The sequence below is a fragment of the Stegostoma tigrinum genome, chromosome 9 (assembly GCF_030684315.1).
Source record: "Stegostoma tigrinum isolate sSteTig4 chromosome 9, sSteTig4.hap1, whole genome shotgun sequence".
Lineage (NCBI taxonomy): Eukaryota > Metazoa > Chordata > Chondrichthyes > Orectolobiformes > Stegostomatidae > Stegostoma > Stegostoma tigrinum.
In genome coordinates this window covers 472,240-492,160 of record NC_081362.1, presented here as the reverse complement: position 1 = coordinate 492,160, position 19,921 = coordinate 472,240, and the positions used below count along the sequence as shown (strand labels likewise).

Genomic DNA, 19,921 nt, shown 5'->3' with positions numbered 1-19,921 from the left:
TGTTACTGTATTGGAACAGTTAATTAGTAATCAATTATTCTGCTAAGTTTTCCAATACAGTTAAGTTATTCTAAGTTCTTCTTTCTTACGTTGTATTTTAACTATAGTATTTTAATAAATTGCATTTTGCATAATATTAAGTAGATTGACAAGTTGAATTGTATCTGGAACACAGCACGTTACATTTGCCTTTAAAATAAGAAAAAGTTAGGGTTGAGCTATCTTTTTAAAAGATATTGAGGGGGTCTGTCCTGGTCCATAACACATGCTATGATCAGACAAAGTCAGTGAAGATTTACAAGAGAAAGCAAATTAGGAGCAGGAGTAGGGCATTCAACTCATGAAACTCTGTTTCATCATCCAAAACAAGATCATGGCTGAGCCAGTTGTATCCTCAGCATTACCCTCCTGCCTACTCCTGCTGCTCCCACACTCCCCTGTTATCAAGAATCTACCAACATCTGCCTTAAAAATATTCCCTTGGGAAGAAGTTTTTACATGCATACACACTCATCTCTGCGTTGATGTGCAATCCTTTATTTTTAAACTGTGTTCGTAGTTAGCGAGTTTTGAGAAGATTTGTGTTCCTAGTTGTGGTCTCTCCCACAGGGTAAGCCATCTTTTTAACCAGTATTCTGTCACATCCCCTCAGGATCTTGAATTTCAGTAAAATCATTTCTGTGCTGATGTTTAGATGCATTCTGTTCCATTGCTTCCAGTGCTGTGGTGCCATTCCTTAAATAAGGGGACTCGAACTGCACACAGTAGTCTAAACATGGTCTCAGCAATGCTCTCTACAAGTATCGTAAAACATCTCAACTATTATATTATGTTCTTGCGATGTATGATAACATTCATTTGCCTTCCTAATCACCAAATATACTTGCTGACTAACTTGATGTTCTCCAGAACACCTGGATCCCTCAGTATCTCAAGATTTCTGCCGTGTCTCTTCTTTCAAATGATATGCTTTCTGCTAAAATGGACAGGCTCATGTTTTCCCACATTATATCCATCTGCCAAATATTTACCTACTCCCTTAATTCATCTGTATCCCTTTGTGGATCCCTTATGTCATCTTCATAATGTAGTTTATCACCTATCTTTGTGTCATTAGCAAATCTAGCGACCATACATTTGTTCCTTCTATCCAAGTCATAGGTACAGATGTGAATAATTGAGGTGCCAGTAGTTATCCTTGTGGCATTCCACTCATTACATTTTGTAATCTGAAATGATCCATGTGTGCCTATCTTTGTTTCCTGTTAGCTTTTCAGTCTTCTCTCATGCTAAAATTACCCCGTTCACCATGAGCTTTTACTTTCTGTAATGATGTTGATCTTTCACATTGTCTGTTTCTGGAAAGCTAAGTACACCACATTCACAGATTCCACTTGATCTATGTTGCATGTTACTTCCTCAAAGAACTTATTGACATTACTGAAGCATGATTTCCCTTTTACTAAATCATGTTGATTCTGCCATGAAGATGTACATAAAGAGTTCAAGGTGCCCTGTTTTCATCTTAATAGGCTCCAGCATTTTCCCTACAACAGATGTTAAGCTAACTGGTCTGTCGTGTCTTAATTTCTGTCTCTCTACTTTCTTGAATAGAATTATTACATTTGCGTTTTTTCCAATCTGATGGAATCTTGACAGCATCTAGAGAGCATTGGGAAATTAAAACCAATGTATCTTTTATGTTAGCAGCCAATTATTTGAAGACCCTAGGATAAAATCCATCAGGAGTTAGGTAGTTATCAGCTTTCAGTTTGAATAATTTTCTATACCTGTTCCCTGGTGGTTGTAATTGTTTTAAGTTTGTCCCTCTGTTTCAACTTTTGCATCAGAATTATTTCTGGAATATTATTTGTATCCTGTACAGTGAAAGTTCACACACAGTTTTTGTTCAATCCACCTGCTATTTTATGATTTTCCATTATTGAATCCCTAGGCACACACTCTCTAAAGAAGCTGTACTTGCTACATTTTCCTTCATCAATGCCTGATGGTTTTATATTGTTAGCTAGGTTTCCCTTAATTTCTCTTTGCTTTCTATCCTTTTAACTGTTCTTTGCTGTTTTTATAGTGTGCCCATTCATTGGACTTACCACTAATTTTCATAGTATCAAACTGAAACAAAAAGCGCGCAATTCTATCTTTGACTGCCTTATTTTAACCATGGATGATGTAGCCTTAGCATGGAATCTTTCTCACTGAAGTATATATTTTCTGAGTCTTATGTAATATTTCTTTGAATGACTGCAAAAGCAACTTTACTGGTTTACTCGTTATCCTAATTTCCTGCTTCACAATAGCCAGTTTTATATTTGTACATTAATAATCTTGTTTAAGGTTAAAACAGCTTTATACCCACTCTCCTGTCACACAAACACCATACGAGATTCAGTTCTATTATAATCATTGCTACCCAGGCACACCTTTTGTTCTAAGGTTATTCATTAATCCTGTCTAATTGCATATTACGGTACCTAGAATAGCCTGCCCTCTGGTTGGACACTTCCTAGAAACTTTCCTGAAACATTCCACAAACTCCTCTTCTAAGGTAACTATGCGAATCTGAATTGTCCAATCTACAAAAAATTTAAAATAGCCCATGATTGTTACTGCACCATTGTCACAAGCCCACATTATTTCTTCATGAAAATCCTGTCCTACAATGATGTTCAAGAGCATTTTGTTGGCTCCCTAAGTGAAGCCCTGGCTCAACTATTTCTTATGTCTATCCAAGCTGATCTTTTGCACTTGGATTTTTAGAAGTAAGGTCATTCCTTTCTGCTGTACAATTTTCCAACTTAACCTCCTTCTCCTAGCTTCTGGTTCTACCAGAGTATGATGTATCTGTGACCATTTAGGTCTGAGGCTTGGTCATGTTGTAGTCATTCTCTAATCATTATTCATTTCTACTTGAGTTATCAATACATCTGTTTTGCTATGAATATTACCAATTTAAGGCTGAGATAAGAACAAATTTCTTCTATCAGAGCATTGAATGTCTTTGGAACTCATTGCCAGAGACAGCTGGCACTCAACACCAGGTTATAGTCTGATAGGTTTATTTAAAATCACAAGCTTTTGGAGCACTGTTTCTTCACCTGACAAAGGAGCAACGCTCCAAAAGCTTATGATTTTAAATTAACCTGTTGGACTGTAACCTAGCATTGTGTGACTTTTTATTTTGTCCTTCTCAATCCAACACCAGCGTCTAATCCTTCTGTATATTTAATGTTAGTATAGATTGATTCCCCTATGGGTTAAGAATCTAAGGTTACAGAGAAAAGGCAGGCAAGTGGATGTGTAGCATGTCAGATTAGCTGGGGCCCAAGCGACTGTTGGAGCCGGCTGCAGGGGCTAATTGGTCAACTCCTGTTCCTATTTCTTATGGTCTTATTAACTATCTCACTAGCCTTTTCTTTAAGATGTTAGAATAAAGTCCATGAAGGCCTTGGACGTAACAGCTTGCAGCTCCAACAATTCGCTTGGTAGCACTTCTCCAGTGATTGTAATTTCCTTGACTTCCTCCTTCCTTTCCATTTCCTGATTTGTAGTTATTTCTGGAATGTTAAATCTACAGTGTACACATACAAAAGACCTGATCAATTCTTCTACCATTTATTTATAATCTATTATTAATTCCTCAGACTCCCTTTCAGTAAACTCACTTTAATAACTCTTTTAAAAATCTTTATAGAAGCTCATTTGTTTTATATTTGTAGCCAGCTTTCTCTTTTGCTCTATTTTTCCTGTGTATTGACCTTTGTCTTTATTTTTAGCTGTTTTCATATTCTATAAAATCTTCTGACCTGTCACAGATCTTTGTCCAATTATATATCTTTTAAGTTTGGTACTGTCATAAACTTTTTAAGTTAATCGCGAATTGTGGGTCCTTCCATTTTTTTTCTTGTTGGAATGTATCTATATTGCATATTGTAAATATCCCCTTAAACATCTGTCACTGTATCCCTATTGACCTATACCTTAACCTAATTTTCAGGTTCAATTTAGGTAGCTCTGCTTTTGTGCCCTTATATTTGCCATTATTAAAGTCAAATTACTAGTCTAGAGTTGGCTGTTCTCTCCCTTAACAGAATGTAATATTCAATTATTTCATGATTATAGCTACCCAGTGACACCTTCACCATTAGGTCTTTAATAAATCCTACTTGTTGCACTGCACCTTGTCTAGTAGTCCGCTGTCTGGTTGGCTTCAAAATGTGCTGCTCTGTAATTAATGGAATGGCAGTCACTTCTCATTTTTCTTAACTCTGATGAGTACATGCACAAGATAGACAATATTTTCTCATAATAAAATCCCCCTCACACCTGATATTAGCCTAATGAACCTTCTCTTGGCTGCTTTCAGTGTCAGTACATGATTCACATGGTTTTCTTAACTGTGTTATATTTTGTCTGCATTTAGCGACAACGTTGAGATACCTTTCTATAAGTCCAGTTCATCTTGAAATTTTAATACAGTGAAATTGGTTGTCTGTGCCAATCAAACATTGCTTTAATGATTTGTACCTGGTGATTGTGAAAAGATTACTGAAGACAAAGTGATTCTCCAGTGGAGCCTGAAATTTGTATTGGATGCCCTCAACTCCATGGCTTCTCACTACTTTGAAATGGGCTGCTCATTTGCATGTAACATCAGCCATTTGTGGCATGACCTGTCAGTGATGATTGAATTCATTCATGATTGGTTTAATTAGAGTCCAGTATTCCTTGCTTTTCCAATTGCTTGCCTAATTATTTTCAGACTTGAACAATTTGCAATGTTAAACTGAGATGGTTATTTTTTTTTACTCTTTCATGGGATAGTGTTACAAGCAAGCCAGCATTTGTTGTATAGCTGTTTAAATATTCTTCAGAAGACAGTGTAGTGAGCTGCTATCTTGAAATGCTGCAGTTTGAATGGTGAAGGTACTGTTGCACAGCTGTTAGCTTGCATATGCCATAATTTTGTGCTAGCAGCAATGATCCCATTTCCAAGTCATGATGGTGTGTGAACTGGAGAGGAACTTGTGGATGATGAAGATGTTTCCATGTATTTGCTGTTCTTCTCCTTTTAGATGCCATGACTTGCAGTCTTACAAGGTACTGGTGATCTGCTTTGCTGAGTTGCTGCAATGCACCTTGTCTATGGGATACACTGGATAGATGATGCAACAGGAACAGAGGCTTGTGAACGTTTATAGTAGTAGATGATGCTTTTTTTCCTGGATGGTGATAAATATTCCATCCAATTCCTGACTTCTAACTTGTAAATGATGGATGCAGGTGGCAGTGAGAAATGATGGAGGAGGAATTTGGTAGAAGTTGGCTTGCTTACCAGCACTAAGAAGGGGATTGTGGGGGACTTGGTGCTCAGTAGGTGTAAGAGCAACCAACAGAGGGAAGTAGTTGGAAATGACAGAGGAGGATCCTGGGAGAAGTTGGCTGTCACCACAATTGGGAAGAGGATCATGGAGGCAAAGAATAATGAAGTCACAAGCATTACATGACTGTAGCATTTCCCTCCCTCCCTCCTTGAACAAAAAAAAAGAGGGAGGGGGCTGTGAGAAAATTTGGTTGTGGCTGAGAAACAGCAGAGGCTCAGCAGAAGTGCTGCTGTTTAGGACTTTGGTGAGTGTTAGGCTTCGCAAAGGAGGATGAGCAGCATTAAGGTACAGTAAGATAAGGACTTTCCTTTTCATTTAATCCAGTTGTCACAACAGGAGTAATAATGGCAGTCAGTGGAGTGATATGCTCTGACTGTGAGATATGGGAAATAGGGACAAGTCAAATGTTCCTAACAACTCTCCTGTAGGGAGTGTGTCCACCTGCAGTTCCTCTTAAAATGCATGGATTGGTCGGAATGGCACTTGGATTGGGTAAAGGTCAGCCTAAAAGAATGAATAGCTGATAATGAGGACTATTAATAGCTGACAGTAAGTTGTTGTGGGAACAGCCCATATGATGACAAGGCTTGGTGCATGGGGTTGGGGTAAAGACATAGGAGAAGGTGCTCAAGCCCTAAAATTGTTGAATAAACATTTACTTTCATTTTACATCTCTTGTGATATTGGTCTAGATCTCTGTTTCTGATCCATGGTATTTTTTGATCTAGATATTGCCGTTTGCCTTCCTGACAAGAAATCCATCATCATGTACGTGACTTCTTTATTTGAGGTGCTCCCTCAACAAGTCACTATGGAGGACATCCTTGAAGTGGAGACTCTGCCAAGGCAGTACAAATTTGAATGTGCAGAGGGTCCTTTATCGCATCAACAGGTATGGAATTGCCTGTTATCATGTGACTAGTGTATTACACGGTAGGAATAGTGGGATGAGGTTAGTGTATTGCTGAGTTAGAATATTGGTTTATGTGATACCTCAACATTGTTGTGCTTATCCGACTACCATTGTATTGTCATGCACAGCTGTTAGGCAGATGTACAGTATTGCTGAATGTGAGCCCATGTACATTGTAGATTATAAATAAAAAAATCTTTTCTATTTCTTGTAATCTTTTTCAAACTATTTGTCCAATCCATACTTGCATTCCCAAGTCATACAAGGACAGCACTGTTTTTGCGTTTAAGAGCCTTGTACACAAAAATTATGAAAACTATAAATTTTCATTCTAATGGACGTCACATCAAATAGGTGACTGATTACAAGTTGTTAGATCACCAGTTTTCACCAGAAAAGGAGGGAGTCAGTGAGCATAAATGAAAACTTGAATGCAGGATAGCCCAATGGCAGTCTTCAGATCTAGTGACTCCTGAGTTTTAGCTGTCAATGTTTAAAGCCCAAATCGCTCAGTTCCACTGACTTCTTTCCCTTTTACCCTGTCTGAGCTTTCAGAGACTGAAGTTGTTTGATTGCTCTGTGTATATGTATTTCTAATTCAGAGTGCTGGAATCTGTTTATGGTCATGACTTGAAATATGTGTAAGTTATCTGTGGGCTTTGAAACAGCATTGTGTACACACCAATATAGTGTGCTAAACTAAAGGACTTGGAGATCCCAGTTTGGAGCAACTGCTGGGCAAGGTGATAATTTAGATGTTCCAAAGTTCTTAATTTATGGATAAGTAAACATGAACGTGTAAAGGATACTTATTCTTTGATTAGAATGTAACCTGTGAAAAAGAGACCCTCGACTCTCAGGCTGAAACCTCTAGTACAGTGCCCGAGATGGATGTGGACTTGGATGGTTATCAGGCTGTTTTGGAGGATGTTCTAACGTGGCTCTTGTCAGCTGAGGACACGCTTCATATGCAAGATGACATATCCTCTGACGTTGAGGAGGTGAAGGAACAGTTTCACATTCATGAGGTATATATAGATACTGTATGTGTATCCACGAGTATTCTGCTTTAGCCTTGTACTCTAAGATAGCCAAGTCTTTGCTAGAAAGAAACAAAATAAATTACAGCTAACATTTGTTACAATTAATCCTGTGGATATTGCCGTAAATTAAATGAGAGAAATGGGATCAGGTGGAAGGTGATTTAGAAATCTAAAGAGCAAAGTTGAGGCTGTAGAGCAGCATTTAAAATTTGGATGGAGGCAAGCAGAGCGGAACAGCAAGTTCAGATTTTAATTATGCATCTGCTAGTAGCTTATGTACAAAAAATAGCAGTAAAGTAGTAAAGTTAACGACTACGTAGTGGATAGAGCATTAAACAATAAATGCAGCAGGTTATAAAGAGAATGTTGAGGGGTGGGGAAGGGCTTCAACCTTCTTATAGACTGGACTGGAGTGCAAAGGCAATGGGCCCTGACAACATTGCAGCAATAGCACTGAAGATTTGTGCTCCAGGGCTTGCCGCTCCCCTCGCCAAGCTGTCCCAGTACAGTTACAACACTGGTATCGACCCTGCAATGTGGAAAATTTCCTGGTTATGTCCTATACGTAAAAAGCAGTACAAATGCAACCTTGCCAATTATCGCCCCATCAGTCTACTCTCAATCATCAGTAATCTGATGGAAGGTGTCAGTTATAGTGCTATCAAGCAGCACCTGCTCAGTGACAATAAAATGTGAGGCTGGATGAACACAGCAGGCCAAGCAGCATCTCAGGAGCACAAAAGCTGACGTTTCGGACCTAGACCCTTCATCAGAGAGGGGGATGGGGAGAGGGAGCTGGAATAAATAGGGAGAGAGGGGGAGGCGGACCAAAGATGGAGAGTAAAGAAGATAGGTGGAGAGAGTATAGGTGGGGAGGTAGGGAGGGGATAGGTCAGTCCAGGGAAGACGGACAGGTCAAGGAGGTGGGATGAGGTTAGTAGGTAGCTGGGGGTGCGGCTTGGTGTGGGAGGAAGGGATGGGTGAGAGGAAGAACTGGTTAGGGAGGCAGAGACAGGTTGGACTGGTTTTGGGATGCAGTGGGTGGGGGGGGAAGAGCTGGGCTGGTTGTGTGGTGCAGTGGGGGGGAGGGGACGAACTAGGCTGGTATAGGGATGCAGTAGGGGAAGGGGAGATTTTGAAACTGGTGAAGTCCACATTGATACCATATGGCTGCAGGGTTCCCAGGCGGAATATGAGTTGCTGTTCCTGCAACCTTCGGGTGGCATCATTGTGGCAGTGCAGGAGGCCCATGATAGACATGTCATCTAGAGAATGGGAGGGGGAGTGGAAATGGTTTGCGACTGGGAGGTGCAATAATTTGTTGCGAACTGAGCGGAGGTGTTCTGCAAAGCGGTCTCCAAGCCTCCGCTTGGTTTCCCCAATGTAGAGGGAGCCGCACCGGGTACAATGGATGCAGTATACCACATTGGCAGATGTGCAGGTGAACCTCTGCTTAATGTGGAATGTCATCTTGGGGCCTGCGATAGGGGTGAGGGAGGAGGTGTGGGGACAAGTGTAGCATTTCCTGCGGTTGCAGGGGAAGGTGCCGGGTGTGGTGGGGTTGGAGGGCAGTGTTGAGCGAACAAGGGAGTCACGGAGAGAGTGGTCTCTCCGGAAAGCAGACAGGGGAGGGGATGGAAAAACATCTTGGGTGGTGGGGTCGGATTGTAGATGGCGGAAGTGTCGGAGGATGATGCGTTGTATCCGGAGGTTGGTAGGGTGGTGTGTGAGAACGAGGGGGATCCTCTTAGGGCGGTTGTGGTGGGGGCGGGGTGTGAGGGATGTGTTGCGGGAAATACGGGAGACGCGGTCAAGGGCATTCTCGATCACTGTGGGGGGAAAGTTGCGGTCCTTAAAGAACTTGGACATCTGGGATGTGCGGGAGTGGAATGTCTTATCGTGGGAGCAGATGCGGCGGAGGCGGAGGAATTGGGAATAGGGGATGGAATTTTTGCAGGAGGGTGGGTGGGAGGAGGTGTATTCTAGGTAGCTGTGGGAGTCGGTGGGCTTGAAATGGACATCAGTTACAAGTTGGTTGCCTGAGATGGAGACTGAGAGGTCCAGGAAGGTGAGGGATGTGCTGGAGATGGCCCAGGTGAACTGAAGGTTGGGGTGGAAGGTGTTGGCGAAGTGGATGAACTGTTCGAGCTGCTCTGGGGAGCAAGAGGCGGCGCCGATACAGTCATCAATGTACCGGAGGAAGAGGTGGGGTTTGGAGCCTGTGTAGGTGCGGAAGAGGGACTGTTCCACGTAAGCTACAAAGAGGCAGGCATAGCTGGGGCCCATGCGGGTGCCCATGGCCACCCCCTTAGTCTGTAGGAAGTGGGAGGAGTCAAAAGAGAAGTTGTTGAGTGTGAGGACGAGTTCAGCTAGGCGGACGAGAGTGTCGGTGGAGGGGGACTGGTCGGGCCTGCGGGACAGGAAGAAGCGGAGGGCCTTGAGGCCATCTCCATGCGGAATGCAGTTGTACAGGGACTGGACGTCCATGGTGAATATGAGGTGTTGGGGGCCAGGGAATTGGAAGTCCTGGAGGAGGTGGAGGGCGTGGGTGGTGTCACGGACGTAGGTGGGGAGTTCCTGGACCAAAGGGGAGAAAATGGAGTCCAGATAGGTGGAGATGAGTTCGGTGGGGCAGGAGCAGGCTGAGACGATGGGTCGACCAGGGCAGGCAGGTTTGTGGATTTTGGGAAGGAGATAGAAACGGGCCGTGCGGGGTTGGGGAACAATGAGGTTGGAGGCTGTGGGTGGGAGGTCCCCTGAGGTGATGAGGTCGTGAATGGTGTTGGAGATGATGGTTTGGTGCTCGGGTGTGGGGTCATGATTGAGGAGGCGGTAGGAGGTGGTGTCGGAGAGTTGGCGTCTGGCCTCGACGCCGGCGAAACCCCGCCCACGGCTGACGCCGACGGAACCCTGCCCACGACCGACAGAACCCCGCCCATGACCGACGTCCTCATCGCTCCGCCCACAACCTCTACAGCCAGCAACCCCAGAGGAGACAGCCACACTCATCCCTGCCGCATCTTCGCCACCCCCCCAGACCTCCCACTGACTGAGGACGAACGGTCAGTCCTTAGCAAGGGGCTCACCTTTGTCCCCCTACAACCACTAATCAACGAATACCAGTCACGGTTGGACATAGAGCAGTTTTTCCGCCGTCTATGTCCAACCGTGACTGGTATTCGTTGATTTGTGGTTGTAGGGGGACAAAGGTGAGCCCCTTGCTAAGGACTGACCATTCGTCCTCAGTCAGTGGGAGGTCTGGGGGGGTGGCGAAGATGCGGCAGGGCTGAGTGTGGCTGTCTCCTCTGGGGTTGCTGGCTGTGGAGGTTGTGGGCGGAGCGATGAGGTCGTCGGTCATGGGCGGGGTTCCGTCGGCGTCGGCCGTGGGCGGGGTTTCGCCGGCGTCGAGGCCAGACGCCAACTCTCCGACACTGCCTCCTACCGCCTCATCAATCATGACCCCACACCCGAGCACCAAACCATCATCTCCAACACCATTCACGACCTCATCACCTCAGGGGACCTCCCACCCACAGCCTCCAACCTCATTGTTCCCCAACCCTGCACAGACCGTTTCTATCTCCTTCCCAAAATCCACAAACCTGCCTGCCCTGGTCGACCCATCGTCTCAGCCTGCTCCTGCCCCACCGAACTCATCTCCACCTATCTGGACTCCATTTTCTCCCCTTTGGTCCAGGAACTCCCCACCTACGTCCGTGACACCACCCACGCCCTCCACCTCCTCCAGGACTTCCAATTCCCTGGCCCCCAACACCTCATATTCACCATGGATGTCCAGTCCCTGTACACCTGCATTCCGCATGGAGATGGCCTCCAGGCCCTCCGCTTCTTCCTGTCCCGCAGGCCCGACCAGTCCCCCTCCACCGACACTCTCGTCCGCCCAGCTGAACTCGTCCTCACACTCAACAACTTCTCTTTTGACTCCTCCCACTTCCTACAGACTAAGGGGGTGGCCATGGGCACCCGCATGGGCCCCAGCTATGCCTGCCTCTTTGTAGGTTACGTGGAACAGTCCCTCTTCCGCACCTACACAGGCTCCAAACCCCACCTCTTCCTCCGGTACATTGATGACTGTATCGGCGCCGCCTCTTGCTCCCCAGAGCAGCTCGAACAGTTCATCCACTTCGCCAACACCTTCCACCCCAACCTTCAGTTCACCTGGGCCATCTCCAGCACATCCCTCACCTTCCTGGACCTCTCAGTCTCCATCTCAGGCAACCAACTTGTAACTGATGTCCATTTCAAGCCCACCGACTCCCACAGCTACCTAGAATACACCTCCTCCCACCCACCCTCCTGCAAAAATTCCATCCCCTATTCCCAATTCCTCCGCCTCCGCCGCATCTGCTCCCACGATAAGACATTCCACTCCCGCACATCCCAGATGTCCAAGTTCTTCAAGGACCGCAACTTTCCCCCCACAGTGATCGAGAACGTCCTTGACCGCGTCTCCCGTATTTCCCGCAACACATCCCTCACACCCCGCCCCCGCCACAACCGCCCTAAGAGGATCCCCCTCGTTCTCACACACCACCCTACCAACCTCCGGATACAACGCATCATCCTCCGACACTTCCGCCATCTACAATCCGACCCCACCACCCAAGACGTTTTTCCATCCCCTCCCCTGTCTGCTTTCCGGAGAGACCACTCTCTCCATGACTTCCTTGTTCGCTCCACACTGCCCTCCAACCCCACCACACCCGGCACCTTCCCCTGCAACCGCAGGAAATGCTACACTTGTCCCCACACCTCCTCCCTCACCCCTATCGCAGGCCCCAAGATGACATTCCACATTAAGCAGAGGTTCACCTGCACATCTGCCAATGTGGTATACTGCATCCATTGTACCCGGTGCGGCTCCCTCGACATTGGGGAAACCAAGCGGAGGCTTGGAGACCGCTCGCTTTGCAGAACACCTCCGCTCAGTTCGCAACAAACTACTGCACCTCCCAGTTGCAAACCATTTCCACTCCCCCTCCCATTCTCTAGATGACATGTCCATCATGGGCCTCCTGCACTGCCACAATGGTGCCACCCGAAGGTTGCAGGAACAGCAACTCATATTCCGCCTGGGAACCCTGCAGCCATATGGTATCAATGTGGACTTCACCAGTTTCAAAATCTCCCCTTCCCCTACTGCATCCCTATACCAGCCTAGTTCGTCCCCTCCCCCCACTGCACCACACAACCAGCCCAGCTCTTCTTCTCCCCCCCCACCCACCCACCCCCTGCATCCCAAAACCAGTCCAACCTGTCTCTGCCTCCCTAACCGGTTCTTCCTCTCACCCATCCCTTCCTCCCACACCAAGCCGCACCCCCAGCTACCTACTAATTTCATCCCACCTCCTTGACCTGTCTGTCTTCCCTGGACTGACCTATCCCCTCCCTACCTCCCCACCTATACTCTCTCCACCTATCTTCTTTACTCTCCATCTTCGGTCCGCCTCCCCCTCTCTCCCTATTTATTCCAGCTCCCTCTCCCCATCCCCCTCTCTGATGAAGGGTCTAGGCCCGAAACGTCAGCTTTTGTGCTCCTGAGATGCTGCTTGGCCTGCTGTGTTCATCCAGCCTCACGTTTTATTATCTTGGAATTCTCCAGCATCTGCAGTTCCCATTATCACCTGCTCAGTGACACCCAGTTTGGGTTCCACAAGGGCCATTCAGCTCCTGACCTCATTATAGCTTTTTCAAATATGGATAAAAGAGCTGAATTTGAGCTAAGTATGACAGCTCTTGATGTCATGGTCACATTTGACTGTGTTTAGCATCAAGGAGCCCCAGCAAAACTGGAATCAGTGAGCATCGGGGGACCAACTCTCTGTTGGTTGGAGTCATATCTGACACAAGGGAAGATAGACGTGGTTGACGGTAGTCAGTCATCTCAACTCCAGGATATCCCTCTGCAAGAGTTTATCATAGTGTGTATTCTCTAAGTGTGTATTTATCTGATCCCGTATAATGGAGTCCTTCAGTTTTCCCAGTATTGATTTCAGGCTGACAGGTCTGTAGCTTCCTGGATTATGCTTTGACCCTTCCTTGAAAGGACAGTGTCACATTTGCAACCCTCTGGTCTGCTGGGATTTACACTGTGTTTTCAGGTGCCTGGTAAATTTCTGTAAAAGACTATGATTTGCTTCCATACTTCTGTCAGTAATCTCGGATGTGTTCCTATCTGCGCCTGCTGACTTCTCTACCTGGATTGCTGCCAGCCTTTTTAATACCACTTATTTATCTATCACCATACTGTTAAGTTGCTTGGTACCCACATTTTCAATTGGCCCATTGGCATCATTTTTAATTTGATAAAGACAGCAACGTTGTACCTCTCCCATACGCTTTTCTTCTGTGAGCAGTTTATCCTGATTGTTCTTTATGGGCCCCACTTTATCCTTATTAATATGTCAATTTTTTAAAACTTGCCTTCCTTTCTGCCAGTTCCAAGGAAGGGTCACCGGACCTGAAACGTTAACTCTGATTTGACTTTATACATACTGCCAGACTTGCTGAGCTTTTCCAGCAACTTCTGTTTTTTTATCCTTTCCTCGTGTTTCTCTTAGCCTTCATTATTTCCAATAATGCTTAACCTCTTCCTGCATTTGAGATACTACTCCTGATTTCTATTGCTGTTATGATTCCTCTGTGCATCATATGTCTCCTTTGTCTACCCTGTTTTCTCATTAATATCTGAAGCCATCAAGGGCACTCTAGTTTTGGATACCTTGTATTAACTTCTCATTGGTATGTACCCTATCCACTCCTATTTTAAAGTCTCCCATTATTTTAACCACTGTTATAGCCACCAAGTTGCCTTTCCAAGCTACCTGGTCCGTTTCAACTTTAGATCCCTAAAATGTGCGTTTTCTAATCTGGGATTTTGATGCTTGACTGAGTTTTATTTTTAAAAGTCCTTTTCCAGCTGAATATTGAACTTTTATTATGTAATGATCGCTATTTCCCAAATGTTTCCCAATTCTGACATTCTCCACTTCGTCTGCCTCATTTCCTAGAATCACATCCAGCGTGGCTTCCTTCCTGTAGGACTGGAAACGTACTGCTCCAGAAAGTTCTACTGCATGCATGCAGGAATTTCTCCCCTTCTGTTCCTCGTACTCTATATTTTTCCCAGTCTTCCCTAATCAACAACACCAACCGTAACAACTTGTACTTGTACTGGAGGTTTTAATAATTTGCCTACAAATGCTGTCTTCTACTTCCCAGTATCTTGATGTCTGTAATAAATTCCCAACAAGGTCCCACTCACTTCCTGTTTCTCACCTCCGACCATGTAGATTCCAATTCAATAACTGCATCTTATTCAAGTGCTATGTGACTTTTTTGGCCAAGACTGCTACAGGCCCTTCTTTACTTACCCTTTTCCTACTAAGAACATTATAACTTAGGAAGTTATGTATCCTGTCCTGCTCTGGCTTGAATCACATGTCAGTCACTGCTATCATGACATAGCCGGTGGCTGAGGAATTTGGAACACTGAGACACAGACTGAGGATAAGGGGTTGGTCATTTAGGACTGAGATGAGGAAAAATTTCTTCACTCAATGGATTGTGAATCCCTTGAATTTTAATTTCCAGATGCTTGTGTGCTCTTTAGTTGAATAAGTTTAAGTCTTTGGTAGATTGTGGTTGGTTGGCTCGCTGAACTGGTTGGTTGTTCCGCAGACGTTTCGTTACTGTGCTTGGTAACATCCTCAGTGCAGCCTCTGATGAAGCGTCGGTGTGTTTTCCAGCCTGGTTTTTAAACTCTGGGGTCCGTTGCAATGGATTGCCTCACTTCTGGGTTTCCTCCGTAGTGGAATGTATATGGGGTCAAGTTCAATGTGTTTATTAATAACCTGCTTCGTCGAGTGCCATGCTTCCAGCAATTCTCATGCTTGTCTCTGCCTAGTCTGTCCCAGGATCTTGATGTTGTCCCAGTCGAAGTTGTGGTTCTCCTTGTCCATGTGGATTGAGATGAGTGAGTACTGGTCGACTCCATGTGCATTCCACTAGGGAGGAAACCCAGAAGTGAGGCAATTCATCGCAATGGACCCCAGAGTTTAAAAGCCAGGTGGGGGAACACACCGAAGCTTCATCAGAGGCTGCAGTGAAGATGTTACCAAGCATGGTAATGAAATGTCTGTGGAATGACAAACCAGCTCGGCGAGGCAACCAGCCTCAACACCCACAACCCGAGCTACAAATCTACTCCAAAAATCCTTAGTAGATTGATTCCCCAGGAGATCAAAATTCAATGAAGATGGAGAGTGGACAGGAATGTGATAGATATTTAGCCATGATTATACTGAATGGCAGAACAAACCCGAGGTGCTGCATTGTCTACTCTTGTCTTTCTGTCAGTGTCTGCTTATTCTTGATAATTTGCAGAAAGATTCTACAAGTAACTGAAATGTTACATTATGACAGCTCAAAAAGAAAGTTCAGTGGCTCTCATGCTTTTAAACATCCAGAGGTTGCACATGGTGCTTAAAAAAATTGGATCTTTCTTTAAAGAAGTGAGTGATTGAAATACTTTGAAAGGTGCTGCTGTGATAGAGGTAGATGAGAATCATCTCCAAACATCAGTGGTTTAGGTGTCATGTGTTTGGCTGCTTTGGTGGCCTAGTTAAGACTGCGGAAGTTAAAATGTTGGAAGCCTGAAATGTTTCAGAAGAATCACCATTCATATCAAACTTAGAAGTGTAAACTTCATGACGATGTTAACCATTGCTATTAGCAGAGAAAACACCATGCTGTCAGGAGCTGAACATTTCTTTTGGTTTCTGGAGCTGCACGGTGGTTCACTGGCTGGCATGAGGGACCCGGGTTTGATTCCAGCCTTGGGTGACTGTCTGTGTGGAGTTTGCACATTCTCCCTATGTTTGCATGGGTTTCCTCTAGGTGTTCTGCTCTCCTCCCAAAGTCCAAAGATGTGCAAGTTAGGTGGATTGGCCATGGGAAGTGCAGGGTCATGGGGATAGGGTAAGGGGGTAGTCTGGGTGGGATGATGTTTGAAATATTTGTGTGGACTTGTTGGGCTGAATGGCATGTTTACGCACTGTTGGGATTCTATGGATTCTATTAATTTGCAAATGAAAATGTCCATGAAATTGGCAGGATTCAGTCCTATGTTTGATCTGTAGTAGACTGACTGTCTGAAAAATAGTTTGCCCCATTTGATAAGGCTGTAGGATGTTTATAATTTAATGCTTTTATAACAGCTAGTATTCTGTGCCAATAATAGGTCAAAAAGGCAGTGTGGTTATTTAAAAGAAAAACGGCAATTCACTTTTTGGGTTTCAAAGTCATTTTATTAATTCCAAAACCTATGTGACTTAGACTGGAAACTGATCTATTTTTAAAAGACTTAATTAGCCCAAGTGCACAATCTGTGAATCCTTGGTAAACTAAAATGCTGTAGTTACCTTTGTGCACCAGAATGATGATTGTTATTGAGTTTAGTATGACTGGTTGATATGATTACTTTAAGATTATTCAGTGAAGAATTTTGTTAACTATGCATTTCCCATTTGACTGCCAGTTTTATCCTTTCTGATTCAGGGGTTTATGATGGAGCTGACTGCACATCAGAGTAATGTGGGTAACGTACTCCAGACTGGAAACCAGCTCATTGCCCAGGGCAATCTGACAGAAGAGGAAGAGAATGAGATCAGAGAACAGATGTCTTTGCTTAATTCTAGATGGGAAAACCTGAGAGTTGCCAGCATGGACAGACAAGCCAAGTGAGTTGTAAACTGACTGTTCAGATGAAATGTCTTTATAGCTGAAGACTATATTTATAGAGTTAAATTTCCAATATCCTACTGGATCATAGTGCTGCTTTCTCATTGGAGAAAGATGACTGGTGGTGGTGGTTTAACTTGAAGGTCACCACCTCTCAGGTATGAGAAAAGGTTGAGAAGGCGAATCTTCATGTAACCAAATTCGGTATGGGAATTGAATCCATGCTGTTAGCATTATTATCACAGACCTGCCATCCTGCCAGCTGAGCTAATCGAGCTCCTTATTTATAGCAGTTGCTGAATTAATGCGTGTTCTCACTGGGCTGGAGGAAGGCTTTAAATGTTAATTTAGAAGAAACCTTCTCTGTAAATCTCTGACTTGAGTAAGACCATAAGAGAGAGCAACAAGAATAGGCTGTTCAGCCACTTGATCCTGCTCCACAATTTGGTAGGATCGTGGCTGATCTGACATTCCTCATCCACTTTGCTGTATCCCTTATAATCCTTGATTCCCCTGAAAAGACCCTAAGATCTAAGCTACTGAGGTCTACAGTACTTCTGATGAGATCTGACCAAAGCTGTCCATAATTTAAGCATTGCCTCCTCCCATGTATTCCAGGCTTGAGATAGGAGCTAGTATTCTGTAAGCCTACTTGATTAGATTTGTAGCTGTGTTTTTAGTAATTTGTGTACATGCACTCTCAAATCACTCAAGTTTCCGATATTGTATTTGATTTTGTTCATAGAACATATTCCACAAACATTAATTTAGCCTTGCAGAGGCAGTAAATGTGTCCAGCAATATTTATGAAGTTATCATACATTTAAAAACTTATTAACACTCTCTATTCAACAAGGCGTAACTTTCTATGGGATTTTACAGTGAGACTAAGAGTTTGGATCATAGATTCCCCAAAATTGTGGAAGCAGGCCATTTGGTCCATGAAGTCAACACTGACCCTTTGAAAATCACCCTACGCAGTCCCCCACCCCCCCCATAAGTCTGCATTTCCTGTGGGTAATTCAACTAGTCTTGCACATCCTTGGACACTGATGGCAATTTAGCATGGCCAGTCCACCTAACCTGCACATCTTTGGACTGTGGACTGTGGAAAGAAACTTAAGCACCCGGAGGACATCTATGCAGATAGGGGGAGAATGTGCCCTCAAGCACTTTGAAGCAACAATGCTAACCACTGAGCCTCTGTGCTGCCCACAGGCAATCAATGGTTCTTGTTTACAATGAAGATTGTAGTCTGTGGGAACCTCTACAGTGTACTCAATGAAGGAGGGCGAATATCAACTTCGGGATTTCACATTATTCTGCACAATGTCCAAATGCCAAAGCTATAGCCAGTTTAAGATGGGTAATGACAGAAATGCTGATAGTTTTAACAGTGCAGCCTGTTGGAGCTTGGCATTCCTAAAACACGTTAAAAATGTGGATAGAATTGTATTTGGATGTAGTATTTGTTGTTCTTTAAAGAATGATACAGTGAAGGGAGCCAACATTCGGACTTCTATGCCCATAAGGACTCTTTGAAAGAACTGACTGATTAATACCTGCCCTCACACCATAGGCTTTTGTATTTCTCCTCAAAGTATTTATCCAATGAAGACTTTCATTTACATAGTGCCTTTCGTGACCTCTGATCTTTGATTTTCTGAGGTGTAGGGGCAGTTATAATACAGGAGTATTTTCATCCACTTTTCAGACAGTGTATTCCAGATCATCATAACTCATTGGTTTGAGAAAAACCTCTCCCAATTACACAAGTTCTTTTGCCAATCAACTTAAAAATATGTCCCCTGCTAACTGATTCTTGTGCCCTTAGACATATTATCTCCTTATCTATTGTATCAAAATTTGTTATGATATTTAATATCTTTATTAAATGTATTTCTGATGTTCTTTGGAGGAAGATCAAACCAATTTCTCCAAACTCTCCACAAGCCTGAAGTGTCAGACCCATGAATATAAGTAGTTTAAGGTTATAGGGATAAACATGGTCCTTATGCTGAGCTCCTGTGTTGTCAACAGGTTTTGGTGAAATGTTCTTTTATTTGAAAAAAAATGGTGACGGCTAATGAGCACCACTGCCCGTCCTCCCACTACACAATCCGAAACCCAAGTTTAGTATCGTGCTTATTTTCCCAATTGCGTGTTGCTCATTAAATTCCAAATTCACTAATGTTTCAGGCTTCATGATGTTCTAATGGAACTGCAACAGCAGCAGTTACGGCAGCTGTCAGATTGGCTCACTCGGACAGAAGCACGTATTCAAAAGCTGGAAGCACAATCTGCAGTAAATGAGTTGGGGATCCTTAAACAGCAGATTGATGAACATAAAGTAAGTGCATTTGACTTGAGAAACCCCAGCTGCTGATTAGAAGAGTTGGCGTAATGACTCCTGGTAAAATTTTTTAATGACTGTATCCTGTGCTGAATCTTAGGGCATACTTCATTGATGTGTGGATATTTGTACATTAAGAACCATAATTATTTTAGGCCTCTTCCAGTCTCCATGTATGCATTACTGCTGTGATACCCAGTTGTGGGTACATGCTTTATTATCCAGACCATTCCTAGCTCTCAATCTACATTTTTATCTATTTAAGCCTTGTGAAACACTGCATCATTGCTTTAGTTAACTACACCCTTGTGGTTCCATGTGTGGACAGGATCAAGTTCTTTAGAATTAATGCATTTCACCTTTAAAAAATGTTATTCAGTCATTCCTTTGAACAAGTCTGTTAACGTTTTAGTGGCTTATCAACTAAATTTCAAATTTGAGAGCCTTA

At 44.0% G+C, this 19,921-nt stretch overlaps 1 protein-coding gene across 12 annotated transcripts in view; it reads left to right on the top strand.

The window, feature by feature from the left end:
* LOC125454807 (utrophin) overlaps positions 1–19,921 on the top strand; it is a 572,019-nt gene that overhangs the window by 112,321 nt on the left and 439,777 nt on the right. For all 12 annotated transcript variants that reach the window (XR_009446113.1, XR_009446114.1, XM_059648282.1 and 9 more), the window contains 4 exons: positions 6,131–6,294; positions 7,140–7,343; positions 16,938–17,119; positions 19,320–19,470. Coding sequence is in view for 10 of the 12 variants with exons in the window: in XM_059648282.1 (XP_059504265.1) it covers positions 6,131–6,294; positions 7,140–7,343; positions 16,938–17,119; positions 19,320–19,470 (701 nt within the window). In the remaining 2 variants the exon portion in view is untranslated. The remainder of the gene's footprint in view (positions 1–6,130; positions 6,295–7,139; positions 7,344–16,937; positions 17,120–19,319; positions 19,471–19,921) is intronic.